Here is a 23,911-nt window from a genome sequence, read left to right on the forward strand (position 1 = left end):
TTTAATTACAATCAGGTATATTTTAATATAAATAAGTATAATAAAAGTTGTCATTATTTGTATCACATTCTAGCTTTTCTGCTTAAATAATTTTGAAGGAAACTATTACACATAAATGACAACCCTAGTAATAGATCAATTATTGATCACATTTTTGAATAATATATTAGTTTGTAAATCTTTGCATGTCTGTATTAAATGAAATGAAGTGACATAAATATAAATCACTTCCTGTAATATCTCCATCACAGCCTTGATCTGTCAGTAGCTACACTGTCCCATGGCTTTCCTGGAGGAAGGGAACCACACTACAGTGACAGAGTTCATTTTACTGGGATTAACAGATGACCCCGTCCTTAGAGTTGTCCTCTTCACCATCATCCTGTGCATCTACCTGGTGACGTTGTCTGGGAACCTCAGCACCATCCTTCTCATCAGAGCCTCTTCCCAGCTCCATCACCCCATGTACTTTTTTCTCAGCCACTTGGCTTCTGTTGACATAGGCTACTCATCTTCTGTCACACCCAATATGCTGGTCAACTTCCTGGTAGAGAGAAACACCATCTCTTACCTTGGTGTGCCATCCAACTTGGTTCAGCTGCTTTCTTTGCAACAGTTCAATGCTTCCTTCTGGCTGCCATGGCCTATGATCGCTTTGTAGCAATCTGTAACCCACTGCTTTATTCCACCAAAATGTCCACACAAGTCTGTCTCCAGTTGCTTGTAGGATCTTATATAGGAGGCTTTCTTAATGCTTCCTCCTTCATATGTTCCTTCTTTTACTATTTCTTCTGTGGACCAAACAGGATCAATCACTTTTTCTGTGATTTTGCTCCTTTGGTAGAACTCTCCTGTTCTGATGTCAGTGTCTCTGTAGTTGTTACCTCATTTTCTGCTGGCTTAGTCACTATGCTAACACTGATTATCATAGCCATCTCTTACACCTACATCCTCGTCACCATCCTGAAGATGCGCTCCACTGAGGGCCGCCACAAGGCCTTCTCCACCTGCACCTCCCACCTCACTGCAGTCACTCTGTTCTATGGAACCATCACATTCATCTATGTGATGCCCAAGTCCAGCTACTCCACAGACCAGAACAAGGTGGTGTCTGTGTTCTACATGGTGGTGATCCCCATGTTGAACCCCCTCATCTACAGCCTCAGGAGTAATGAGATTAAGGGTGCTTTGAAGAGACAACTTGGTAAGAAAATATTTTCTTAGGGTAATCAATTTTTTTTTTGTAAAATTTAATATAATATTGGCAATTACCTAAGAACAAAGGGACCATCATCTTGGGTTTGCCTATTTGCCTTCTTCTTACTCCTTTTGCCCTTATCTCCATTTTCTCCCAGTATGTATAGCTATTGTATTTTATTGCATTTCCCTTTTGTTTTTAATACATCTTTAATATTATACAAATGTATTTTGATTATGTTCACCCTGTCTCCCAACTATTCTTAGAATAACCCTTTCTCCTACATCCCCAGATATTCTTTTTTTTTTTTAAATCAAATCCATCTGTTGATACCTCTACATTCTTAGGTATATTGGCTTCCAATTAAGAATGATTAGCCTGAGAAACACTTAAAGAAATGCTCAATGTCTTTAGTCATCAGAGAAATGCAAATCAAAACAACTCTAAGATTCCATCTTACACCCATCAGAATGGCTAAGATCAAAAATTCAAGTGACACCACATGCAGGCAAGGATGTGGAGAAAAAGGAACACTCCTTCATTGCTGGTGGGAATGCAGACTAGTGCAGCCAATTTGAAAATCTGTCTGGTGCTATCTCAGAAAACTGGCAATAGGGCTTCCTCAAGACCCAGCTATTCCACTCCTTGGAATATACCCAGAAGATGCTCCAGCACACAACAGGGACACATGCTCAACCATGTTCATAGAAGCCTTATTCATAATAGCCAGAACATGGAAACAGCCTAAGTGTCCCTCAGTAGAAGAATGGATAAAGAAACTGTGGTACATTTACACTATGAAATACTACTCAGCTATTAAAAACAAGGAATTTCCAAAATTTGTGGACAAACGGATTGAACTAGAAATGATCATAATGAGTGAACTAACCCAGAAGCAGAGACTCAAATAGTATGTACTCACTTATAACTGGACACTAGCCCAAGGGGCATGTCTCATGAAAGTCTTCATTACCAGGAAAGTGGGATAGTGGTGAGGACATCCTAAGGTGAGAGAAATATAGGAGATAGGGAAATAGATGGATCCAGAGGGTCCTAGAAACCTACAAGAAGAACACTATGATGGGCAGTTCTGGGCCCAGGGTTCTGTTCAATCTATGGCACCAACCAAGGACAAAACGTGCAGTCATCATCAAACCCCTACCCATATCTAGCCAAGGGACAGGACATTCTCCACAGTTAAGTGGAGAGTGGGGATTGACTTTCACATGAACTCTGGTGCCCTATATTTGACCATGTCCCCCTGATGGGGAGGCCCAATGGCACTCAGAGGAAGGATAGCAGACTACCAAGAAGAAACTTGATACCCTAGCATCATATTCAAGGGGAGGAGGTCCCCGTCAGTCACAATCATAGGGAAGGGGAATGGAATGAAAGCAGGAGGAAGGGAGGAATGGGAGGATGCACAGGATGGGATAGCAATTGAGATGTAATATGAATGACTTTATTTTTCAATTAAAAAAAGAAAAAAAAAATGAAAAAAAAAAAAACCAGAATGATTAGCTTTCCATGGGCCACACACTTATAGAAAACCGACTTTCCTTCTTTTGGATGATACCAGTTGCCAATAACACTTCAGCTACCAGTGGACTTCTTGCCCATTTTCCTTCTCCATGCTGGTATTTGGTCTTGTTTGAGCTTGTACATGACAACATAGCACACATGACATCATATTTACAATCATTATGCTGTGACCTGAAGGCATTGTTTATTTGTAGTCACCCACCACTGCTTGCTCTTACAATATTTCCACACACTCTCTCACAATGATTCCTGAGCCTGGACAGAAAGGTGTGTGATGTAGATATTCCATATAGTTCTCAGTCCCAGAGTCTCTAATATTTTGCACATTGACAAATTGTGTATTAATAACCATCTAATACAAAAATAAGCCATGATGGTGAGGGTTGAGTGATATACTAATCTATGGGTGCAATGACAATTCATTTTAAATTTATTTGATACTATGTCCATTCAGGGGAATAATGATAGTGTGTGCTTCTCTAGGGCCTATGACCTGTCTAGCAGTTTTGGTCCTGATAGAGGCATTAGGTGTGGTTTTCATCATGTGGAGCTAGACTTAGATGAAGTAAGAAAGTTGTGTGTGTTCCCATGATATTTGTGCCAATATAGCACCAGTAGACATGTCTTTCCGAGCTGGTGGTTATTGCACTTGAAGTGTTCACAAGATAAATTGTCTATACAACATACATTTTAAAACATGGTTATACTAGGCTACATCTATTTGAAATTTGGAAATATTTCCATTCACTTTATAGTAGAATCCAGATACTCTTCTCTTTTCAAGCACATCTTAGTTTCCTGCTTTAATAGCATTTGCTTCAAGGCCTTTCATTGCTAGCCTACACAATGATATAGCCATCCACCTCTGCCACAGCTACCTATTACCACATACCAGCTCCATTTATTCTTACCTTACACATTCTTTTTTAAAAGGTTGATTCATTACTACTGTCCTCTCTATTGAAGTATCAATTTCATAAGAATTGTTTCATTCAGTAACATACCATATATATATGTGTGTATACACACACACACACACACACACACACACACACACACACTTGATTCGACAATACAATAAATACTTAACAAAAAAAAATCTAGATGGAACAAATGGCTTAATGGTGATCCTGTATCTACCTGTAAAATAATTCCAAAGCTCTGACACAATATTCCAGAAAGAATATCTCGCCATGAAAGAAGACAGTGCTGATTTTTTATGCAGTTTCCCTGCCTTCTTCATAAACTACTCTCAAACATGTAAAACAACGAGCTTGCAATCGTCATTGATGCATAATGTTTCTTACTGGTCATTAACTTATTATCTCTCAAGTGTCCAAGGTCAGCAAATACCTAATGTAAAATACAGAAAACATTTGGACACGCTGACCTTAGATGTGCAGATTAAGGGCTTATGGGGAGGCTAAACTTTACGTCCAGGAATTTGGAGTTTACATGACTAAAGTTCTAAGGTCTCATATAGTTTGGTGCACCTAAAAAAATTTTTACCAGCTATTTTGAGAAGTTTGTTGTGTGCTAAAGAGAAGCCACCAGGAGAGGTAGGCATAAAGCTTTCAACATGAAATTTGTTACTACGAAGAAGCAGAGGCCTACTGGGGAAAATCAAATGCCTGATAATCTGGCTTTGAGCCCAGGGACCTGCATTATGGAGATAAATAACCAACTCACACATAAAGTGCTCTTACACTCCCATACACACCCCTCCTACACACTAAATGAAACAAATAAAAGAGAATCAGGCAAGACAGACTACAGATTTAGGACCAAAGGCATATGGGATGGAATTAAAAGGAGAATGAGGACACCGGAGAGATGGTTCAGCGTCCAAGACCATGCCACCCTTCAGAGGACCTGGGTTTAGTTCCCAGACCCCAAACTGTGACTCACAACATTTTTAAATTCCAAGTCTTGAGCATTCAGCACACACTTCTGCCTTCTAACAGGACCTGGCATGCAAAGGATGCACATAGTTAAAGGTAAAGCACTCATACACATTTTTAAATTAATCCTGTTAAAAATTAAAAAGGAAGATATTGGAGAAAGTTGGCCTATGGGACCTTAAGGACAGTCTCCCTTTTACCCAGTCTTGAATTGATGGTGTCTGGTCCTATGATAGCGATGGCCATAGTGTTAGTAACGGATTTTACTCATAGTTTACACGAGTCTCTGTTTTTATACTCCTATCTGGGAGTCTCGGCAGGAGAATAATGTGGATCATGGGACTCATTCACCACCTCTGGGCCATGGGAGTGATGGCACGCCCTTCTTTTTTTCTCTGATGGATCCCCATCTAACAGTAAGCAAGATCTGTCTCCTAATATTTTTCAATATGTAGTTTCCTTATTTTCTACTTCTCTGCATAACTGATTTACACGATCTCTGTCTCCTGGAGAGATGGAGTTTGCTTCTTAGTCTCCTAGAGTGATAGGTGTTAAGATTGTCTAAATATTCTAGCAGACACCATATGACACCACTTCCATTTTTTAGTCCAATTACATCTTTTGGGGAGGGAGCGTGAGATCCAAGATGGCAAGCAAATACACAGCAGAACAGCAGGACAGCAGTGAAAGCAGAGCAACTGAAAAGCCAGCGGTAGACCTTAAAAACCCAAATGGCTGTCTTTCCCAGGTGAGACAAGAGCCTACAGTGTGGAAAACTCTCAGGTCCAAGCCCAGGTCACAGAGCTAAACCCTGGAAAAAACTCCAGGGCTCTGGACAGCAGGACTTTGACTTCAAGCCTTCTAGTAGCTGGACAGGACAGCTTCAATTGTGTGGGCCCACCACTATCACTGAGTGGAGACCATTCAGATACCGCAGCTTGCAGCCCCAACCTCAGACACTCCTGTAAAGTGATTATGTTCTGGGACAATGACACGCAGCTTGTGCCTCAAGTGTCCACTCTCACTGCCATGCTGCAGAGACTTTCTATGGAACCACATCTTGAGGCCCCAACCTTGGACCCTTGTGCAGTAGTTACCTTCCAGGAATGGGACACACAGATCCTACCTCAGGTGCCCACAGTCACCTCCACATGGTGGACACTTTCAGGGTTCTTCAGCCTCAGCCCTTCCTGTGAAGGAAAGGATACATTCTGCTTCCTGAGCAGGCAGATCCAATCACCCAAACTCAGTGAGCACAGTATTGGAACACATTGACTGAGCACGGTGGCTGGGCTTGAGACCTCATTAAACTACAAGCAAGAAAGCCAGTAGCAGGGCAGCAAACTCTAAGGGATTTGCTAAGGGCTCTCCTCAGCTATATGATCCTGGGGCCAAGTGGGCTTCTCTGGAGTTCAAGGACTCTCCTCTCATGAAAAGAAGTCTAGTCTAAAAACATGTAGTGATAAATTGGTGCCTCCTGATATTTTGCTATAATCATAAATCTGTGACTATCATAGAACAGCTATCTTCAGAGAAGCTTCCTGCTGTAACAGATGGGCAAAATATAGAGACACACAGACCAAAAATATTCAAAGAGTGTAGCTTCCTGCTAGGCTCCTTCCTTAAGTGGAATCCTCCATGATGCAGAGTTTCTAAATTTTGCAACCCTGTTCTCTTTCAGCTCTATCCAGGAAGTCCCACAATTTCTGTTATGTGCCCCTGTGCCTATACTATTATTCTTTCCTGACCTTTCTCAGACAGCTACCTGCTCCATATTTTCCTTATGCCCTGAGCATCTGTCTTCCTTATACCTTCCTGAGCCTTATATTACACTTTATTTTGTCCTCCTTGGATTTATTTCTCCAAATGGTTTGGCCTTAGCCTCAATACAGCTCAATCAGTGTCGAAAATGTTTAAATTCTCTCCTATGGCTACAATTTCTGGCACTGCACTAATGACCCCCAAATCTCTCATATCTAAACTTATTCAGCTCTACACTCTCACAGGCCTCTTATATCTAAAGTTATTTTTACTTTCAACTTTTAAAAATATTTTACCTCTATGATTTTTTGCTTTCTGACCTAAAAATAAAAGATAATAAGAATATGCCATAAACTGTTTCAGGATTTGTAAGTTCATTGGATATGGTTTAAAAATCTGTAGCAAAATTTAGGTTAAACTTATGACAAAAGGTATATAGTTAAACAATCCATACATGGGTATTCCTAATTTGATACAACATATATATTTAATATTAGGTATAATGAATCCATATATATTACAGATAGATAGATAGATAGATAGATAGATAGATAGATAGATAGATAGCTGGATAGATAGGTAGATAGATAGATAGATAGATAGATAGATAGATAGATAGATAGACTCTTGTTTAGAATATACTCTATATGTCACTCTCCCATCATAGTTAATGATCTTAGTGGGATGAAAGAAACCATGTGGTTGTCAGCCATCTTTACTAAGGTTAAAGGGTACATTTTATGTAATTTTACTACCATCTTGAATAAGCACATGACACAAACCAACTAATGCAAGAGTAATAAAATTTCTGAGTACTACTGAGGTCTCTACTTGGTACTGTATTTTCTTTTTAGACTACAGAGAAAACATCAGGTCTACTTTGGATTAGGAATGATTTCTACATGTAGATAAATTCCTAGTTATAAATGCAAATTCTGGTTAACTGAAATGGATTTGCCAATATAAATACAACTACTTGTGTCCTGCTAAACAATCAACACCAAGCTTCTAAACATTTTTTGATAAAAAAAACAACAGTGTCTGATGAATAAGTCATATTTGACAAATTCATTTTATAAATTCCTAAGGTCTGTAATTCTGTGTTCCACTCTGTCCCTCAGGGTGTCCAGGTACCACCAGACATATAGCCAAGAGGATGAACCAGAGTCCAGAACAGGTGAGGTCTGAAGGACTTCATTCCAGCTAGGAGTTGGGGAGGAGTAGCTGTTTCTCCATAGGCCTTTAATGTTACAGCTCTTTAATCTATGTGGGTGATTATAACACTTCTATCAGAGGGATAAGAAGAAAAGAAGGAATAGAACAGTTTGTGAGTGGAGCAGACAGAAGCAGGCCAGCAGTGAGCACCAGGCAGGGCAAAGGCAGAAACTTGGATTTCAGTGCTATTCCACAAAATAGACACTGAAGGAACATTGTCCAGCTCATTCTATGAGGCAATACTCACTGTTATCTAAATCACACACAGACCCAATAAAGAAAATTTCAGACCAATTTTCTTTATGAATATTGTTGCAAAAACACTCAACAAAATACTCACAAAATGAATTCAAGAACACATCAAAAATATCATCCACCATGATCAAGTAGGATTAATCTCAGACATTCAAGGGTGGTTCAATATACAAAGATCCACCAATGAAATCCATCATATAAACAAACTGAAAGAATAAAAAACACATGATTATCTCATTAGATACTGAAAAAGCATTCAACAAAACCCAACACCTTTCTTTGTTAAACCAGGGGTACAAGGCACATAGCTAAATACAAGAAAGTCAGTGTACAGCAAGCCAATAGCCAACATAAAATTACATGGGGAGAAACTTAAATCAATTCTACTGACATCAGGGACAAGACAGGGCTGTACACTCTCACAGTATCTCTTCAGTATAGTACTTGAAGTCCTAGCCAGAACAATAAAAAAAAAAAAAAAAAAAAAACTAAAAGAGATCAAGGGATACAAATTAGAAAGGAAAAAGTCAACGTATCACTGTTTGCAGATTATATAATAGTATACATAAGTGATCACAAAAATTCCCCGAGAGAACACCTACAACTGATAATCACCTTGAGAAAATGGCTAGATAAAATATTAATTAAAAAAAATTAGTAAACCTCCTGTATACAAATGACAAATGGACTGAGAAAGAAATTAGGGAAACTACACCCATCACAACAGACACAGATAATGTAAAGTATCTTCGTGTAACTCTCAATAATCAAGTCAAAGACTTGTATGTATGAAAAGAACTTCAAGTCTGTGAAGATGGAAATATAAGAAGATATCAAATGTAATGATATCTTAACTTCATAAATTGATAGGATTAACATAGTATTAATGGCCATCTTATCAACAGCAATCTGTAGATTCAATGCAATTCTCATCAAAACATCAAAACAATTCTTTACAGATCTTGAAAGTACAATTCTCAACTTCATATGGAAAAACAAACAAAAAACAAACAAAACCCAGAATAACTAAAAACAATACTATACAATAATAGAATTTCTTGAGGAATCTCCATTCTTGACTTCAAGCTATACTACAAACCAATAGTAATAAAAAAAAAAAAAAACTGCATGGTACTAGCATAGACACACCCTGGTTCAGATTTTAACACAAGAATATATAGCCTAAGTCTAACAGATAGATATGACTCTATCAATATATGAGGTAAAATAGTTGAATAGGGTCTTCAAAAACCTTAGAGACACATGGAATATGGCATTTAAAGCTGTTCTTACAATCCTAAATTTCTTCGACAACAAGACAAGTTAACTTCTGACAACACCCAGACAACCTCAAAGAAGATGATGAGCATCAAAGAACCTCCTTATGGACATGGCTTCAAAGGTGGCAAAATAGCCACTGGGCAAAATGTCCTTATTCCTACCACAAACAGAATCTGCCTAAAAATGGGCTACTTAGATGCAGGCAGAGTTGACGGCCATACTCTGCCAAGTCAGGGTAAGCAAGTGCTCAATAGTTCCTGCCCTACAAACAAGTCTGGCAGAGATATTAGGCCAGAAAGCTGAAGATGAGGCTCCAACGTTATAAAGTGTATTGGGTGACTGATCAGGAAGTAAACTTTCTTAAGTCAATTTGTACATTTTGGAAGCTGCTAACCCACACTGCTGGTTCACTCAGGAATTTAAGTTTTATTCCTTCTCGAGTCTCTGAGGGGCATTGAAGACAAGATAGTATAGTTTTACAACCAGTTTAGTTGGTTAGGGGACAAGATCATTTTAGATCAAGATAAAAGAAGTTAAGTTAATAGAGTTGAGATAGGATAAATACTGAATCGCATTCAGAAATTTAGACCCAACAAGACAGGAAAAACACTTACTTGAGACGAGATGAATGCAGATGGCCAAGTCACTATGAATGTAACATGTATAGAACTCATTATTCTCACGATTGTCACATGGTTCTCCCTGCTGTATGTAGTTTGTTTTATAGATGTGTAATAAAATAAAAGTATATATATAAAAAAGAAGCAGCTTGGTTGATCAATGGAGTCAAATTGAAGACCCAGAAAAAACCCCATATACCTATGGACACTTGGCATTTTGAAAAGAAGCTAAAACCATAAAATGGAAAAAAGAAAGCATCTTCAACCAATGGTGCTGGTCTAACTGGATGTCTACATGTAGAAAATGCAAATAGATGCATATTTATCACCCTGCACAAATATAAAGTACAAGTAGATAGAAAGTGGGGAAGAGCCTCAAACTAATTGTCACAGGAGAAAACTTCCTGAAAAGAACAGCAACTGGTCAGGCTCTAAGATCAATAATTAACAAATGAGACCTTTTGAAACTAGAGTATTTCTCCATTGCTGGTGAGAGTGTAAACTTGTACAACCACTTTGGAAATCAATCTGGTATTTTCTCACATAATTAGGAGTAGTTCTACCTCAATACCACTCCTGGATATATACCCAATTCATGCTACACCATACAAGGACATTAGCTCAACTATGTTCATAGCAGCTTCATTTGTAATAGCCAGAATCTAGAAACAACCTAGATACCTCTCAACTGAAGAATGGATAAGGAAACTTCAGCACATTTACACAATGGAATACTACCTCTGCTGTTCACACAAGGAAATCATTAAATTTACAGGAAAATGAATGGAACTATAAAAGATCGTCCAGAGTGAGGTAACCCAGACCCAGGAAGACATACATGGTATGTACTCTTTATAAGCAGATTTTTAGCCATACAGTATAGGACAAGGATACCTCAATTCCCAGACCCAAAGAAGGTAAACAACAAGGAGGACCCAAGGGAGGATGCTTAACTCTCACTTGAGAAGGAGAAATAGAATAGACCGCAGAAGTGGTGGAAGGGAGGAAACAAGATTGGAGAAGGAGCACAGAGAGAAATGAGGGGAGAGACCATACATGGGAAGAGGGGGGCAGAAGGACAGAGTGCCTACAGAGAGAAAAGAAACCTTCTCTATGACAAGCTGGAGACCTAAGGGTAGGCTTCTCGGAGGATATGTGGAAACTTTCTAACTAGATAAAACTTCTAGTGTGGAGAGGGGACTGTCAACCCACCCACAGAGACTCTGACCCAAAGTTTACCCTGCCTACAAGATATGCAGGGATAAAGATAGAGCAGAGATTGAGGGACTGTCCAACCAATGCCTGGTCCAACCTGAGACCTACCTTATAGGAAAGAGCTAACCCCTGACACTATTAAAGATACTCCACTGTGTTCCAAACAGGAGCCTAGCATAGCTGCCCTCTAAGTGACTCCATCCAGCAGTGGATCAAAACAGATGCTGAGACTCAACCAAACATTGGGCAAAGCATAGGTAGTCTAATGGAAAGATGGAGGAATGGATAGAAAGACCTGGAGAGGGCAGGATCTTCACAAGAAGACCAACAGAGCCAGCTAGAAAGGACCCAGAGGGTCTTGCTGAGACTGAAGCTCCAAGGAAGGACCATGGATAGATGGAACCAGGCCCCATACAGATATGTAGCCGATGCACAGCTCAGACTTCATGTGAGTCCCCTAGTAAGGAGAGCAGGAGTTGTCTCTGACATGGACTCTGATCCCTTCTATTTGAACACTCAACCTCCTGTGTGGGACTACCTTGCCAGCCTACAGGGGAAGAGGACACATTCAGTCCTGATGCGACTTGCTGAGCTGGGGTAGGTAAGGCTCCCCTTTTCTGAAGAATAGGGGAGCAGTGGATGGGAAAGGGAGCATAGGACTGGTAGCAGAGGAGGGATGGGGCTACAATTGGGGTGTAAAGTGAATAAATTAAATAATTACTTTAAATAAAAAAATAAAAGAAGAAAAGTCTTCTCTCTGAGGAGAGCCAGGCAGACTCACCAGGCATTACCCTGGAGAGGAATGGTGCGGGATTTGTCTGGACAGAAATATTAGATGAAGTGTTGAATCCTTTAAGTTTTTTATTTATTTATTTTTCCTTCTTATTTACTTCTATTGAAAATCAACTTTTCTCCTAAAGTACATCCTGATTATAGTTTCCCCTCCTTCTACTCCTCACACTTTCTCCCTCTCCCCTCCCTTCTAGATCTGCTCCCTTTCTGAATCTGTAACTTTTAAAATGTCTCATAATCCATTGAGTGCTTTAATTTGGATGCACATGCAATAGTGTTTCCATTTAGAATTTTACTCTCTAGTTAATATCATTAGTAAAATACTCCCCATCTTTCTGAGTCAAATTCTCAACAAGAATACTGCTAGAAAACTTGAGCTCCATAATCTGTCCTCAGTTACATATTGAAATCTCTCTCCTCTCTCTCTCTCTCTCTCTCTCTCTCTCTCTCTCTCTCTCTCTCTCTCTCTCTCTGTCTGTCTCTCTCTGTCTCTGTCTCTCTCTCTGTATCTCTCTCTCTCTCACACACACAAAACCCTGTGTGTGTATGTATGTATATATATATATATATATATATATATATATATATATATATATATATATATATATATGATATTAGCATTTTCAATTAACATTTCAGGGATTTTTAATTAACATTTTTCAATTATCATTTCATGGAAATTTCCTGACAAATCTAAATGAAGTCAGGAAGCACAGAATCTGATGTCTTCCTGTACTGAAATAACACTCATATATATGCACCCCTATTGGATTTTACCCCTTTTTGCTTCTTCATTGGACAATGAAGATGAGAATTCTGACAGGCACATTTGCTGGTAGATTTAGGTGAGCAACTGTGACCCTCTATCTTTCCCCTGGGTCCATCAGCTCCCTGTGTAGATAAATAGTAACTATAGAAGTGTGAACTTAATCCAACCAAATATTGGCTTTTCCCTCTGAGTTTGTAGCCTCAGCTTCTCAAAATTGGCAATGGTTTTTGCCATAGACCATTCACATTGCCCTGGGAACCCTGGATAGAATGGTCCAGGCATAACAGGTTCAACTTTGCAGTGATTCTCTAGTGAAATAAGCTCTCCATAGGAGTCAAGAGCTAAAACTAGTAAAGCAGTTGTGTTACTTTCAGATTCTTCTGGAACTAACGAAAAAAAAAATCATTTTAAGATCCACGAATCTCATACTTACTTTTAGAATCAGAAGTGTTGATACTGAATTTCAAAGATTTCACAAAATAGATGCATCTCATTTATTTTTATTGGGGAGTACTCTACACTAGAACCTCTGACTGAAATACCTTCCTAAGCAACATAGTTCTACACACGTGCTGAGAATGCTGGCAGGAGCCTGTGTGATGGTGGGAGAGGAGAGAAGGCAAGTGTCAGTACGATACATCCTCTGGGGACACTGGTACTTGTCCCTTTGAGATAAAAGTCTATATACTTGCTGTACACGACTGACTAATAGAACCTGGTGCCTCTTTAAAGCTTCTCTCTGGGACGGTTTAATATTTGCCACAGAAAAATGTAACAAAGTTTCTTATAAAAATTAATTCCAAGTTTACATCTAATCTAGTTTCAATCCTTCAATATATTTTTGAAGATAAATATTTTATATTGCCACCTGCAATATATACCATTAAGTACCTTGGAATAATATGAGGTAGAGCTGCAAGGAAATTTGAATTTTAAACAACAAAACTTTTAAGAAATACCCACTATCATATCAAAAGGAAGAACATGGATGCCTTGAAAGTAAAATAAAATGTAACATTTACAAGAAGTTTGGATCTCTTCTAGAATGGAAAGTTTCAGAATGTCACCTCTTCAGCAGGGCCATTGGTGTAGTAGTTCGTGGCAGAACATCAGCTCTTCAACCCAAAGCTCGGTCTTACTCTGCCTTGCTAATCCTAATTCTAGAAACCCTTGTAGCCTGACTTATAAAGGAGTGTGTTTACAGCCACTGCAATAGTAATAGGTAAAATCCCTTCACACTTCCCTTTATGCACAAAACTATGCAAAATATTTTACACATATTGAATTTTGAATATGTTCACTAAGATTCTTACTTGCCTGAGTAGAAATTGTTTGTTCTTGCTCCAGACTGTATAACCTGAGTTATGCAATCAGAAAGTTGGATTTTATTTGAATAATGGGGATGTCTTATTTGTAGGAGTGTATGAAGGAACAGCTCTACATTAAGGCCCAGCCACACCACTCCCAGGTATCTATTCAAAAGATGCCCCACCACACAACAAGAACACTTGCTCAACTATGTTCATAGCAGCTTTATTTGTAAAAAGCCAGAATCTGGAAACAACATAGGTGTCCATCAACCAAAGAACAGATAAAGAAACTGTGATACGTCTATACAACGAAAAAACTACTCAGCTATTAAAACCAAAGAAATCATGTAATTTGCAAGCCAATGGATGGAACTATAAAAGATCATCCTGAGGTGAAGTAACCCAGTCACAGAAAGATGCACATGGTATGTACTTATAAATGGATCTTAGACTTACTGTACAGCATTAACATACTACAATGCACAGACCTAAAGAAGATAAATAACAAAGAGGATCCAAGATAGGATGCTTAAATCTTACTCAGAAGGGGAAATAGAGTAGACAGAAGTAGTGGCTGAAGAAAGTTGGTTCTTTCTTCCCCTCTTGTGGGTTCAGGAATTAAATTCTAGCTGTCGGGCTCAGTGACAAAAGTTTTTACCTGCAAAGCCATCTCAATAGGCCAAGTCTCGTAATTATAAACTTTAGCCTTAATTACAACTAGGTATGTTTTACTATAAATAAATGTAAAATAAAAGTTTTTCATTACTTGAAACATCTATCTAACATTTCTGGTTTAATAATTTTTATAGGCCTTTCAGCTCTTTGTTCAACCAACCAGAAGGTTCTGGAAAGCAATGTTTACAAAACAATGAGTCAGGACATTCTCCACAGTTATGTGGAGAGTGGGTTCTGACTCGGACATGAACTCTGGTGCTCCATATTTGACCACCTCCCCTTGGTGGGGAGACCTGATGGCACTCAAAGAAAGAATAAGCAGGCTTCCAAGACGAGACTCGATACCTATAACCATATAGTGGGGGAGCAGGTCCCCCTTGGTCATAGACCTAGGAGAGGGGAATAGGATGAAGTGGGAGGGAGTGAGGAATGGGAAGATACAAGTGATGGGATAACAATTGAGTTGTAATCTGAATTAATTAATAAAATTAAAATTAAATTAAAATGGCAATACTAAAGTTCATCCTGTACTCAACTCTATGGGTACCGAAATAATATTTGAATAATGCAAGGACACTATCTACACAATGCACAAAATTATCCTTCCAACATCTCCCCATTTTAGTGCAATAAAAGGCTCTTTCCCTTACATTAATAAACTATATACAATATGATGTAAGTACTAAACTTTGGACTCACCGTGATACGATAGAGAATGGACTACTTTCTCCAAATACAAATGAACCAGACATTTTGAATATGACTCTTTCCTGCTTAAATAATTTTGAAGAAATTATTGCACATAAATGCACAAATAATGACAATCCTAATAAACATTCATTATTGATAGAGTTTTTAAGAATGCATTAGTTTGCAATATTCTCCATGTCTGTATTAAATGAAATAAAGTCACCTGTTTATCCCTTTCTGTTCTGTCTCCATCACAGCCTTGTTCTGGCAACAACTATACTGTCCTATGGCTTTCCTGGAGGATGAGAACCACACTTCAGTAACAGAGTTCGTTCTAGTAGGTTTAACAGGTGACTCCATCCATCCTTAGATTTGTCATGTTCACCATCATATTGTGCATCTACCTGGTGATGCTGTCTGGGAACCTCAGCACCATCCTTCTAATCAGAATCTCTTCCCAGCTCCATCACCCATGTACTTTTTTTCTCAGCCATTTGGCATCTGTTGACATAGGCATTTCATCTTCTGTCACACCCAATATGCTTGTCAACTTCCTGGTGGAGAGAAATACCATCTCCTACCTTGGATGTTCTACACAGTTTGGCTCAGGAGCTTTCTTTGGGACAGTTGAGTGTTTCCTTCTGGCTGCCATGGCTTATGATTGCTTTGTAGCAATCTGCAACCCACTGCTTTATTCAACTAAAATGTCCACACGAGAAGCAGATAAAGAAAAGACACAGGACAGGTGCCTACTATAGAGGTCCTCTGAAAGACTACACCCAGTGGGGGATTGAAGCAGATGGGGTAGAGCACAGAGAGTCTTCTGGAAGAGTTGTGGGATAGAAAGACCTGGAGCGGACAGGAATTTCACAGAGACCAATGGAACCAACAAATCTGGGCCTGGGTTGGGGAGGCTGCAGAGACTGATGCTCCAATCATAGACCATGCATAGTGACGCTCTAGACCACCTGCTCAGATGTAGTCTATAGGCATCACAGTCTCTTTATGGGTCCCATAATATGGAGAATAGGAGTTACCACTGACTTGTACACTGGTGCCCACTCATTGATTACTTCCCCCAGGGGGTAGGGCAGAGGAAGAACATGCAGGCAGTCCAAATGAGGCTCTACAGGCCAGTGTCAGATGATAGTGGAGGAGGGCTCTCCATTTCTTAGAACTAGGGGAGGGGAAGTGGGAATGAGGGAAAGAGGGTGGGACCTGGAGGAGACAAGGGAGGAGGCTACAATCAGGATGTAAAGTGAATAAGTTAAAAAGAAAAGTGTTGTTATAGTTTTGAGCCAGAGAGTAACTAGGGTGTTTTTCTTTCCACACAAAGCCTGTTACTTAATAAATGCTAAGTAAACGGTAGAGCTGAACAGAACACCTTCAAACACCACCACAAGAACCTTCTGCTACTGCGATACTCAAAATGCTTTCCTGGAGACTAGAGAGACTTCAATATGACTGCTGCTCTACTGTCCACAGCTGAGTAGAAGAATTTCTTGTCCATATTCAAAGAAGAATTTGAGACATTTTTGCTCAGATGTTGGAGCAAATGTGAGATTTGAGGGCCAGTATGTGTTAATTCTTTCCCTATACTTACACTTCCCTTTATACTTACTTTTTGTCACTTTAACTTTGCCTTGATCTGTGTGTATTGTTCGTGTGTGTGTGTGTGTGAGTGTGAGTGTGTGTGTGTGTGTGTGTGTGTGTGTGTGTGTGTGTGTGAATTCAGATCATCAAACTTAGTGGAAAGCACTTTTACTCCATTGGGCCATTGTGCTGGTCCACATTTCTTTATTTTAAAGGTCTATTTTAAGGCATTAAATTATAAGAAATTAAAAAAAAAAACATGACTATAGAGCACCTTATATTTTTCTGCATTTACTTTCCCTTACTTCCCTTCATCGTAGTATCTTTCGTTGAAAAGTATGGGATAGTTTTACTGGCTAGTGAAATATAAATAGTTTCATTTGGGTAGCTACTTTAAAGCATCTCCAAACCATATTTTCACCCCATCTTGTTGGGATAGAACAGTCGGAATCTAGCTTTCTGGTTCCATTATCAATTGTTACAGATTTTGGTTTGAGGTGCTATATCATTGAAAATTGCCTTGCTATTCACTGAATAATAATGGTGAGGACTCATGTGAAAGATGGTCTTATCTGCAATGAAAAATGTATAATGATATCTGTGACAAAATGTCAATCTTTTTCCTGCAAGTTCTGCTTACAAATCTGAGCCAAGAAACTATACTTGTGGAAAGGCATTTACTGCAGACCTTATTCCTTATAAATCTTTACATATAGGAAAGTTACATTATGCCAAATGGATAATTTTGGGTTTGATGTGTATTTCAGCATGACTGAAAGTCCAGCCAAATAGTGAATCATACTTTCAAGATCGAATTATCTTTAAAGAAGTTTTAAAAATTGTAGTAGAGATCAAACCACTTCTCAGTGTTTGTACACCATAAGTATATTTGCACACAGTTTTTCTAAATGACTGATACACTGTACCATCAAGTATGTCCCCTACATCATTTTCAGTGCCCAAATCACTTTACTGATTGCGGTGGCAAGGATAGGCACAGTACATGGAAGATAGAATCAAGAGACTTGAATCCATACCAATCTGGACAAACTATTTGATATCTATAGGGCCAGTTTCTCTCTGATATTTTCTCATCTGTGAGTTGTGGGGAGTTTTTAATGACAGGTCAATAGATTTATTGTGGAAATTGATTGTGTTAGTAAAGATTCTAGAAGCAGGATCCAGGTTCACTTACAGCTAATTATGAATATGAATGTGCCAATCTATCGTCTCAGACAAGTCATTTTAAAAATAAACCTAATGATATTATTTGCCCCATGTTGTTGTGTGTGTATATTGGATATATTTAAAGTGGAGCGGATACATAGAAATACAAAATATTGTTGACCACATGAATTTTAAAAAGAAAGACTCCAAGATGGCAGTGCTGATCACACACCATGTCTGATCAGCAGGACAGCAGTTACTTCACAGCGATCTAAGGTACAAACTAAGAACTAGAAAACACTAGTGCTGGTAATTCCCAGGTGAGAGAGGTCTACACTATGTGGAGCACAGGTGGCTCCAGCCTCAGGCCACCAGGCTAATCCACAGAACACTCCCTGGGTCCCTGCAGGCTTGTGCACAGTCTCTAAAGTGTAGTCACACAGCTTGCCATATCAGAAGCCCTAACAAGAGAAAACAGATTTAGGAGACACATGTGTGATGTAGAGTAGGGAAGAACACATATGGCCACATAAAGGTTATAGGTCATGGCAGCTAGGAGGAAGCATTAGCTGTCCAAAAATGTCTCCACAGACCAGAGTTAGCCTCCACTGTCATGCATAGGAAGGGCTGCTCCATGTACAATGAATCCCATCAGCATTATAGGTGTAACTGATCTGGAATAGACAGTGCCACTATAGCACCAGTAGACATGTCTTTCCAAACTGGTGGTCATTGTACTTGAAGTGTTCACAAGATAATATGGATTTATTGGGCTACATCTATTATTATTTTTAAAAATCTTTCTATCACTTTAGAATAGAATCCAAATACTCTTCTCTTCTCAAGTACTTCTTAGCTTCCTGCTCTACTACCACTTGCTCCATGGGGTTTTCATTGCATTGAATTTTTAGATTGCTTTGGCAAATGACAAATTTTACTATATTAATCCTACAAATCCATAAGCATAAGAGATCTTTCCGTCTTCAGAGATCTTCCTTAATTTCTTTCTTCAAAGACTTGAAGATCTTGTCACACAGGTCATTTGCTTACTTGGTTAGCTTTACACCAAAATATTTATATTATTCGTGGCTATTGTTAAAAGTATTGTCTCCATAATTTCTTTCTCAGCTTGATTATCATTTGTATAAGGAGGGCTACTGATTTTTTAGTTAATTTTGTATCCAGCCACTTTGTTGAAGATAATATTTGCCTTTATGACTGAGGTATATTTCTTGTATGCAGCAGAATGTTGGGTCCTGTTACACATCCAATCCGTTAGTCTGTATACCTTTATTGGATAGTTGAGACCATGATGATGAGAGAGATTAATTATCAGTGACTGGGAGGTCCTTTTATTTGATGCTGATTATGGTAGTACGTACGTTTGTGTGCTTGTCTAATTTTTGTTTTTTTAAAGTGAAGTTATCTATTTCCATCACTGGTGTTTTGTAGTTCTCAATTTGGTCCTTAGGTCTCTGTATAGTCACTGTTGTCTTGCTGATAAGGCAGGTGTGTGTTCAGTGCCGCCATCTTGTTACACCCCCCAAGTAAAATTTTTTAAAGTAAGACCTAATGATTTATTTGGGTTTCTTCAGTGTGTGTTGTTACATCCCCCCTTTCATTTCTTATTTTGTTAATTTGGATACTGTCTCTCTATCTTTTAGTTAGTTTGGCAGAGGGCTTCTGTATCTTGTTGATTTTCTCAAAGAACAAATATTTTCTTTCAGTGTTTCATTGATTCTTTGTATTGTTCTCTTTGTTTCTATGTTATTGATCTCATTCCTGTGTATGATTATTATTTGCCATCTAATCCTCTTGTGTGTGTTTGCTTCTGTTGAATGAATATTTAATATTTAATTATTATTTTAGTAATATCAGCAGTTACTCCTTAACCAGCTTTTTACCCAAATAACTACACAGAGAGACCAGGATCTATTTACTTAGCCTATAGCACAATGCTGCACAATAATTCCTCCATCCTAAGCCTTGCTAGTATAGTTTCTTCCCATTCATATTTCCCACATTATACTTGATTTTAAATCATCTCCTAGACCCAGTTCATTTCTCTTGAAGTTTCCCAGTCTCTCCTCATGGCTCCATCCTATCCTTCCTCCTTCCTTCTTTCTCCTCCCCTCACTGGATCAAGATGTCCCACCCCATCCTCTGTTATTGCACAGCATTGGCTAGTTGGGTTTTATTGGCAAAACAGAGGACAAATGGTGACATGTTTACACAAACTTGAAATAAGAGATACTTAGAATAAACATCTCAATGCAATATCTGGATTGATCCAGAGAGTGGGGTGGAAAAATCAACATTTGAATGAACAAGGGTAAACTGTATGCAGTCCATGAGAACATTATGCCAACAGCTTCTTTTTCTTCTTGAGCTTTTTAAGTGTGTTGTTAAGTTGCTAGTATGATATCTTACTAATTTCTTTGGGAAGGTACTAAAAGCTATGAACTTTCCACTTAATATTGCATGCATTGTGTCATATAAGTTTGGGTATGTTGTGCCTTAATTTTCATTGACTTCTAGGAAGTCTTTAATTTCTTTATTTCTTCCTTGACCCCAGTGGTTTATGAGGAAAGAGTTGTTCAGTTTCCATGAATACACAGGCTTCTGTTTTTTCTGTTCTTGTTAAAGTCAGCTTTAATTCATCGTGCTCTGATAAGATACAGGGTGTTGCTTCAATTTTCTTGTGTCTGTTGAAATTTGTTTTGTGACCAATTATATGGTCAATTTTTGAGAAATTTTCATGAAGTGCTCAGGAAAAGGTATATTGCTTTATTTTTGGGTGAAATATTCTGTAGATATCTGCTAGGTCCATTTGAATCATAGCATCTATTAGTCTGTTATTTCTTCAGTTAGTATCTATTTGGATGACCTGCCCACTGATGAGAGTGAGCTGTTGATGTCTCCCATTACTAATGTGTAGAGTTTAATGTGCAACTTCAGCTTTAGTGGTGTTTAGTTTTTAAATGTGTGTGCCCTTGCTTTGGGGGTATAGAAATTCAGAATTTAGATATCATCTTTGTGGATTTTTCCTCTGATAAACATTAAATATCCTCTGTCTGTTTTGATAAATTTTGGTTGGAAGTTTATTTTATGAGATATTATAATCACTACTTGAGCTTGCTTCTTGTGTCTAATTGCTTGGAAAATCTTTTTTCCAGCTCTTTCTTGTGAAATAATGTCTACCGTTGATATTGAGGGGTTTTTTTTTATATTCAGTAGATGATGGGTCCTGTTTTCACATACATTCTGATAATAGACTTTGTATTCTTATTTGGGAATTGAGTCCTTTCTGTCTTCTGGCCTGAGTGAGCTGCGGTTCTGAAGTGAGCCTTCAGTTCCAGTGAAAAGTCTCAATTGTGTTTTTTGTTGCCTATGTAGCCTCTGGGATTTTCGATGCTAACCTTGACTTTGGGGTTCCTAGTAAGAGTGTGACAGGGGTCTTTGGCACCATAATAGCCTCTGAGAAAGCAGGCAGAGTTGTAGGACAGAAAATGGAGTCCAGGGGATGGAGTGCTGTTTGTTGATGTTGGGTGTGCTATAGGGGGACTTGGCCAGCAAGGGCTTGGAGCAGGGTCTTACTTGGTTTACTAGTGAGCCTCCAAGAATTCAGTCTGAACTGTGGGCAAGAAAATGGAGTGCAGGTGACAAGGTGCAATTTACTGCTTTTAGGTGTGCTTTAAGCGGACTTCTACTTACTTTTCTTAAGGCAATAATTAATAAGAAGCATGTCTTTTCTCTTAGTAACTTTATCCTTGTGACTTGGAGTAATGAAGTTACTAAATAAATTTGTTTCCTATAGTTCATGGAGGTTCTCTCTTTGTCTCTGTTTCTCTGTTTCTCTGTCTCTCGCTTCTCTCTCTGTCTCTCTGTCTCTCTCTGTCTCTCTCTGTCTCTTTGTCTCTCTCTCTCCCTCTTTCTCTCTCTCTCTGTGTGTGTGTGTGTGTGTATGGAGCATATACTTTGATGCAATTTTGTTGTTCAGCCCCTATATTGTGACAAACACAAAGATCCTGTATTTTGAAGCAGTCCTAACAGTTATTAGTAAGAAAAATTTTACAACAGTTATACTAAAATCAGTGAAAAGGGGGAAAAGTTATTCTTATTGATATGAAATAATCACACAAAAAATAATTCTAAACTATTTTGTCAAATATGTGACTCAGAGGGTAAGTGTATCTTTTCCTCTTATGGAGTACCTGGCTTCCATTCCCAGCACACACATGGCTCGTAACCATTACTAACTCCCATTACAGGGGCTCCAAAGCCTTTTTCTGATCTCCTGTGATATTCATGCACACATTCAGAAAAAAACCAAATTCATTTAAAATAATATAACTTTTTAATCTTTTAATAAAATTATTTTAATTAGGAAATTTTCAGTTTCAGAATTTTAATTATTCACACCTTGTGGTACTTATTCCAACTACATAATAACACCTTTGAGAAAGATCTATTGACTATAAATCCTATGACCTTGTTTTTCATTGAGCTAAAGAAAAGTCTTTTCTATGGGGAGAGTCAAATAGATTCACCAGGCTAGACCATGGAGAAAAGTGTGCAGAATTTGGTTGGATAGAGGTTGAAAGCAGTGTTGAATTCTTAATTTTCAAAACGCCTCACACTGTTTTGAGTTATTTTAATTTGAAGGCATAAATACTAGAGTTTCTATTTAGAATTTTACCTTATATTTAATAGCATTAGTAAAATACTTCCCATCTCTCTGAGTCAGCTTCGCAACTGAAATATTACATCAGACACATCAAACTGAGAACTTCATTGTCCACCCTCAGTTATTTGAAATGCACTTCAATGCTATGTTTGCTTTCTCACAGTTCTGCTTCCTTCAATAATGATTTTAACATTATTCTGAGTTTCTATCTATGGCCTTTAGTTATAGGTCTCATAGAGACACAGCTCCCTTCTAACTGTGTTATTGCAATTCTTATGGTTTTTGAAGCATTTACCAGAAATAGTAAACATGATTATTAAGTGGCATGAGGATATATTAAATCTTTAACCTTTTCCAAATGTTTCCTTTAGATTATACAGTAATTTAGTTCCTCTTATGGCTGGACTGAGATCCTTAACTATGGAATTGTGGAATGCAGTGAATCATTATCAGCAGCCCATTTAAGAACAGATCCTATATCTTCATTAATAAACCCTTCCTTACATGTGTCCAAGTCACTCTAATGATAGGTAGCTTATTGTTGTTGGTGCTAGCTCTTCCATTTTAAAATCAGTTTAAAGTTCTATCAATATTGCAAGAGGATTTTAATGTTACAAAACCTCTGCTTTCTTAAGTCCTTAAATACTTGACTAGAGCTATCATGACTCTGCTGCTTTCTCATTTCTAATATTAAGCATCTACCATTCCTTTTTCCCTTATACTATGGTTTGCATTCCAAATATTCATATTCTATTTGTCAACCCCTGAGGCCACCCCTGTTCGTTGCCTTCTGTCTCAACAGAGTTCAGTAGGGGCCACCCTTCCATTATAATTCTCCAAGAGTCCATCCACACTGACCACAGTTTCAGGAGCTGGAGTCAGACAAAGCAGATGCTGGACAAGTCACACTATTTTCCTTGGGCTCCTAGTTATTGCACTTGTATAATGAGATTGTTTCCCATACAATGTAGTTCTGTTTTGAAATTAAAGAAATGTTTTATAAAATTAAAAGAAAAACTATGTATAAAATTCTCAGAGGTCTTTGGGCAAGCATCAGAATTAAGTAACTTTCAAATTTAAAATGGGGACAAAATAATCATGGGTTTTAATTATTCAGTGTTTTGATGAGAGGTATTTTTATTCATGTTTTCAGAGGATTTCACCACAATATAAAGAAAGCAGGAGGCACAGACTTTGATATCTCCTCTGTTCCTGACTAAGCCATTCAAATATACTTATG

General features: G+C 38.3%; 1 protein-coding gene across 1 annotated transcript; it reads left to right on the forward strand.

Moving 5' to 3' along the window:
• Positions 1-280: 280 nt before the first annotated feature.
• Positions 281-1,224, forward strand: LOC127192295 (olfactory receptor 484-like). The gene is given in 2 exon segments (XM_051149620.1): positions 281-572; positions 575-1,224. Coding segments are annotated over 2 exon segments (942 nt in total).
• Positions 1,225-23,911: the final 22,687 nt, after the last annotated feature.

This window comes from Acomys russatus, chromosome 7 (assembly GCF_903995435.1).
Source record: "Acomys russatus chromosome 7, mAcoRus1.1, whole genome shotgun sequence".
NCBI lineage: Eukaryota > Metazoa > Chordata > Mammalia > Rodentia > Muridae > Acomys > Acomys russatus.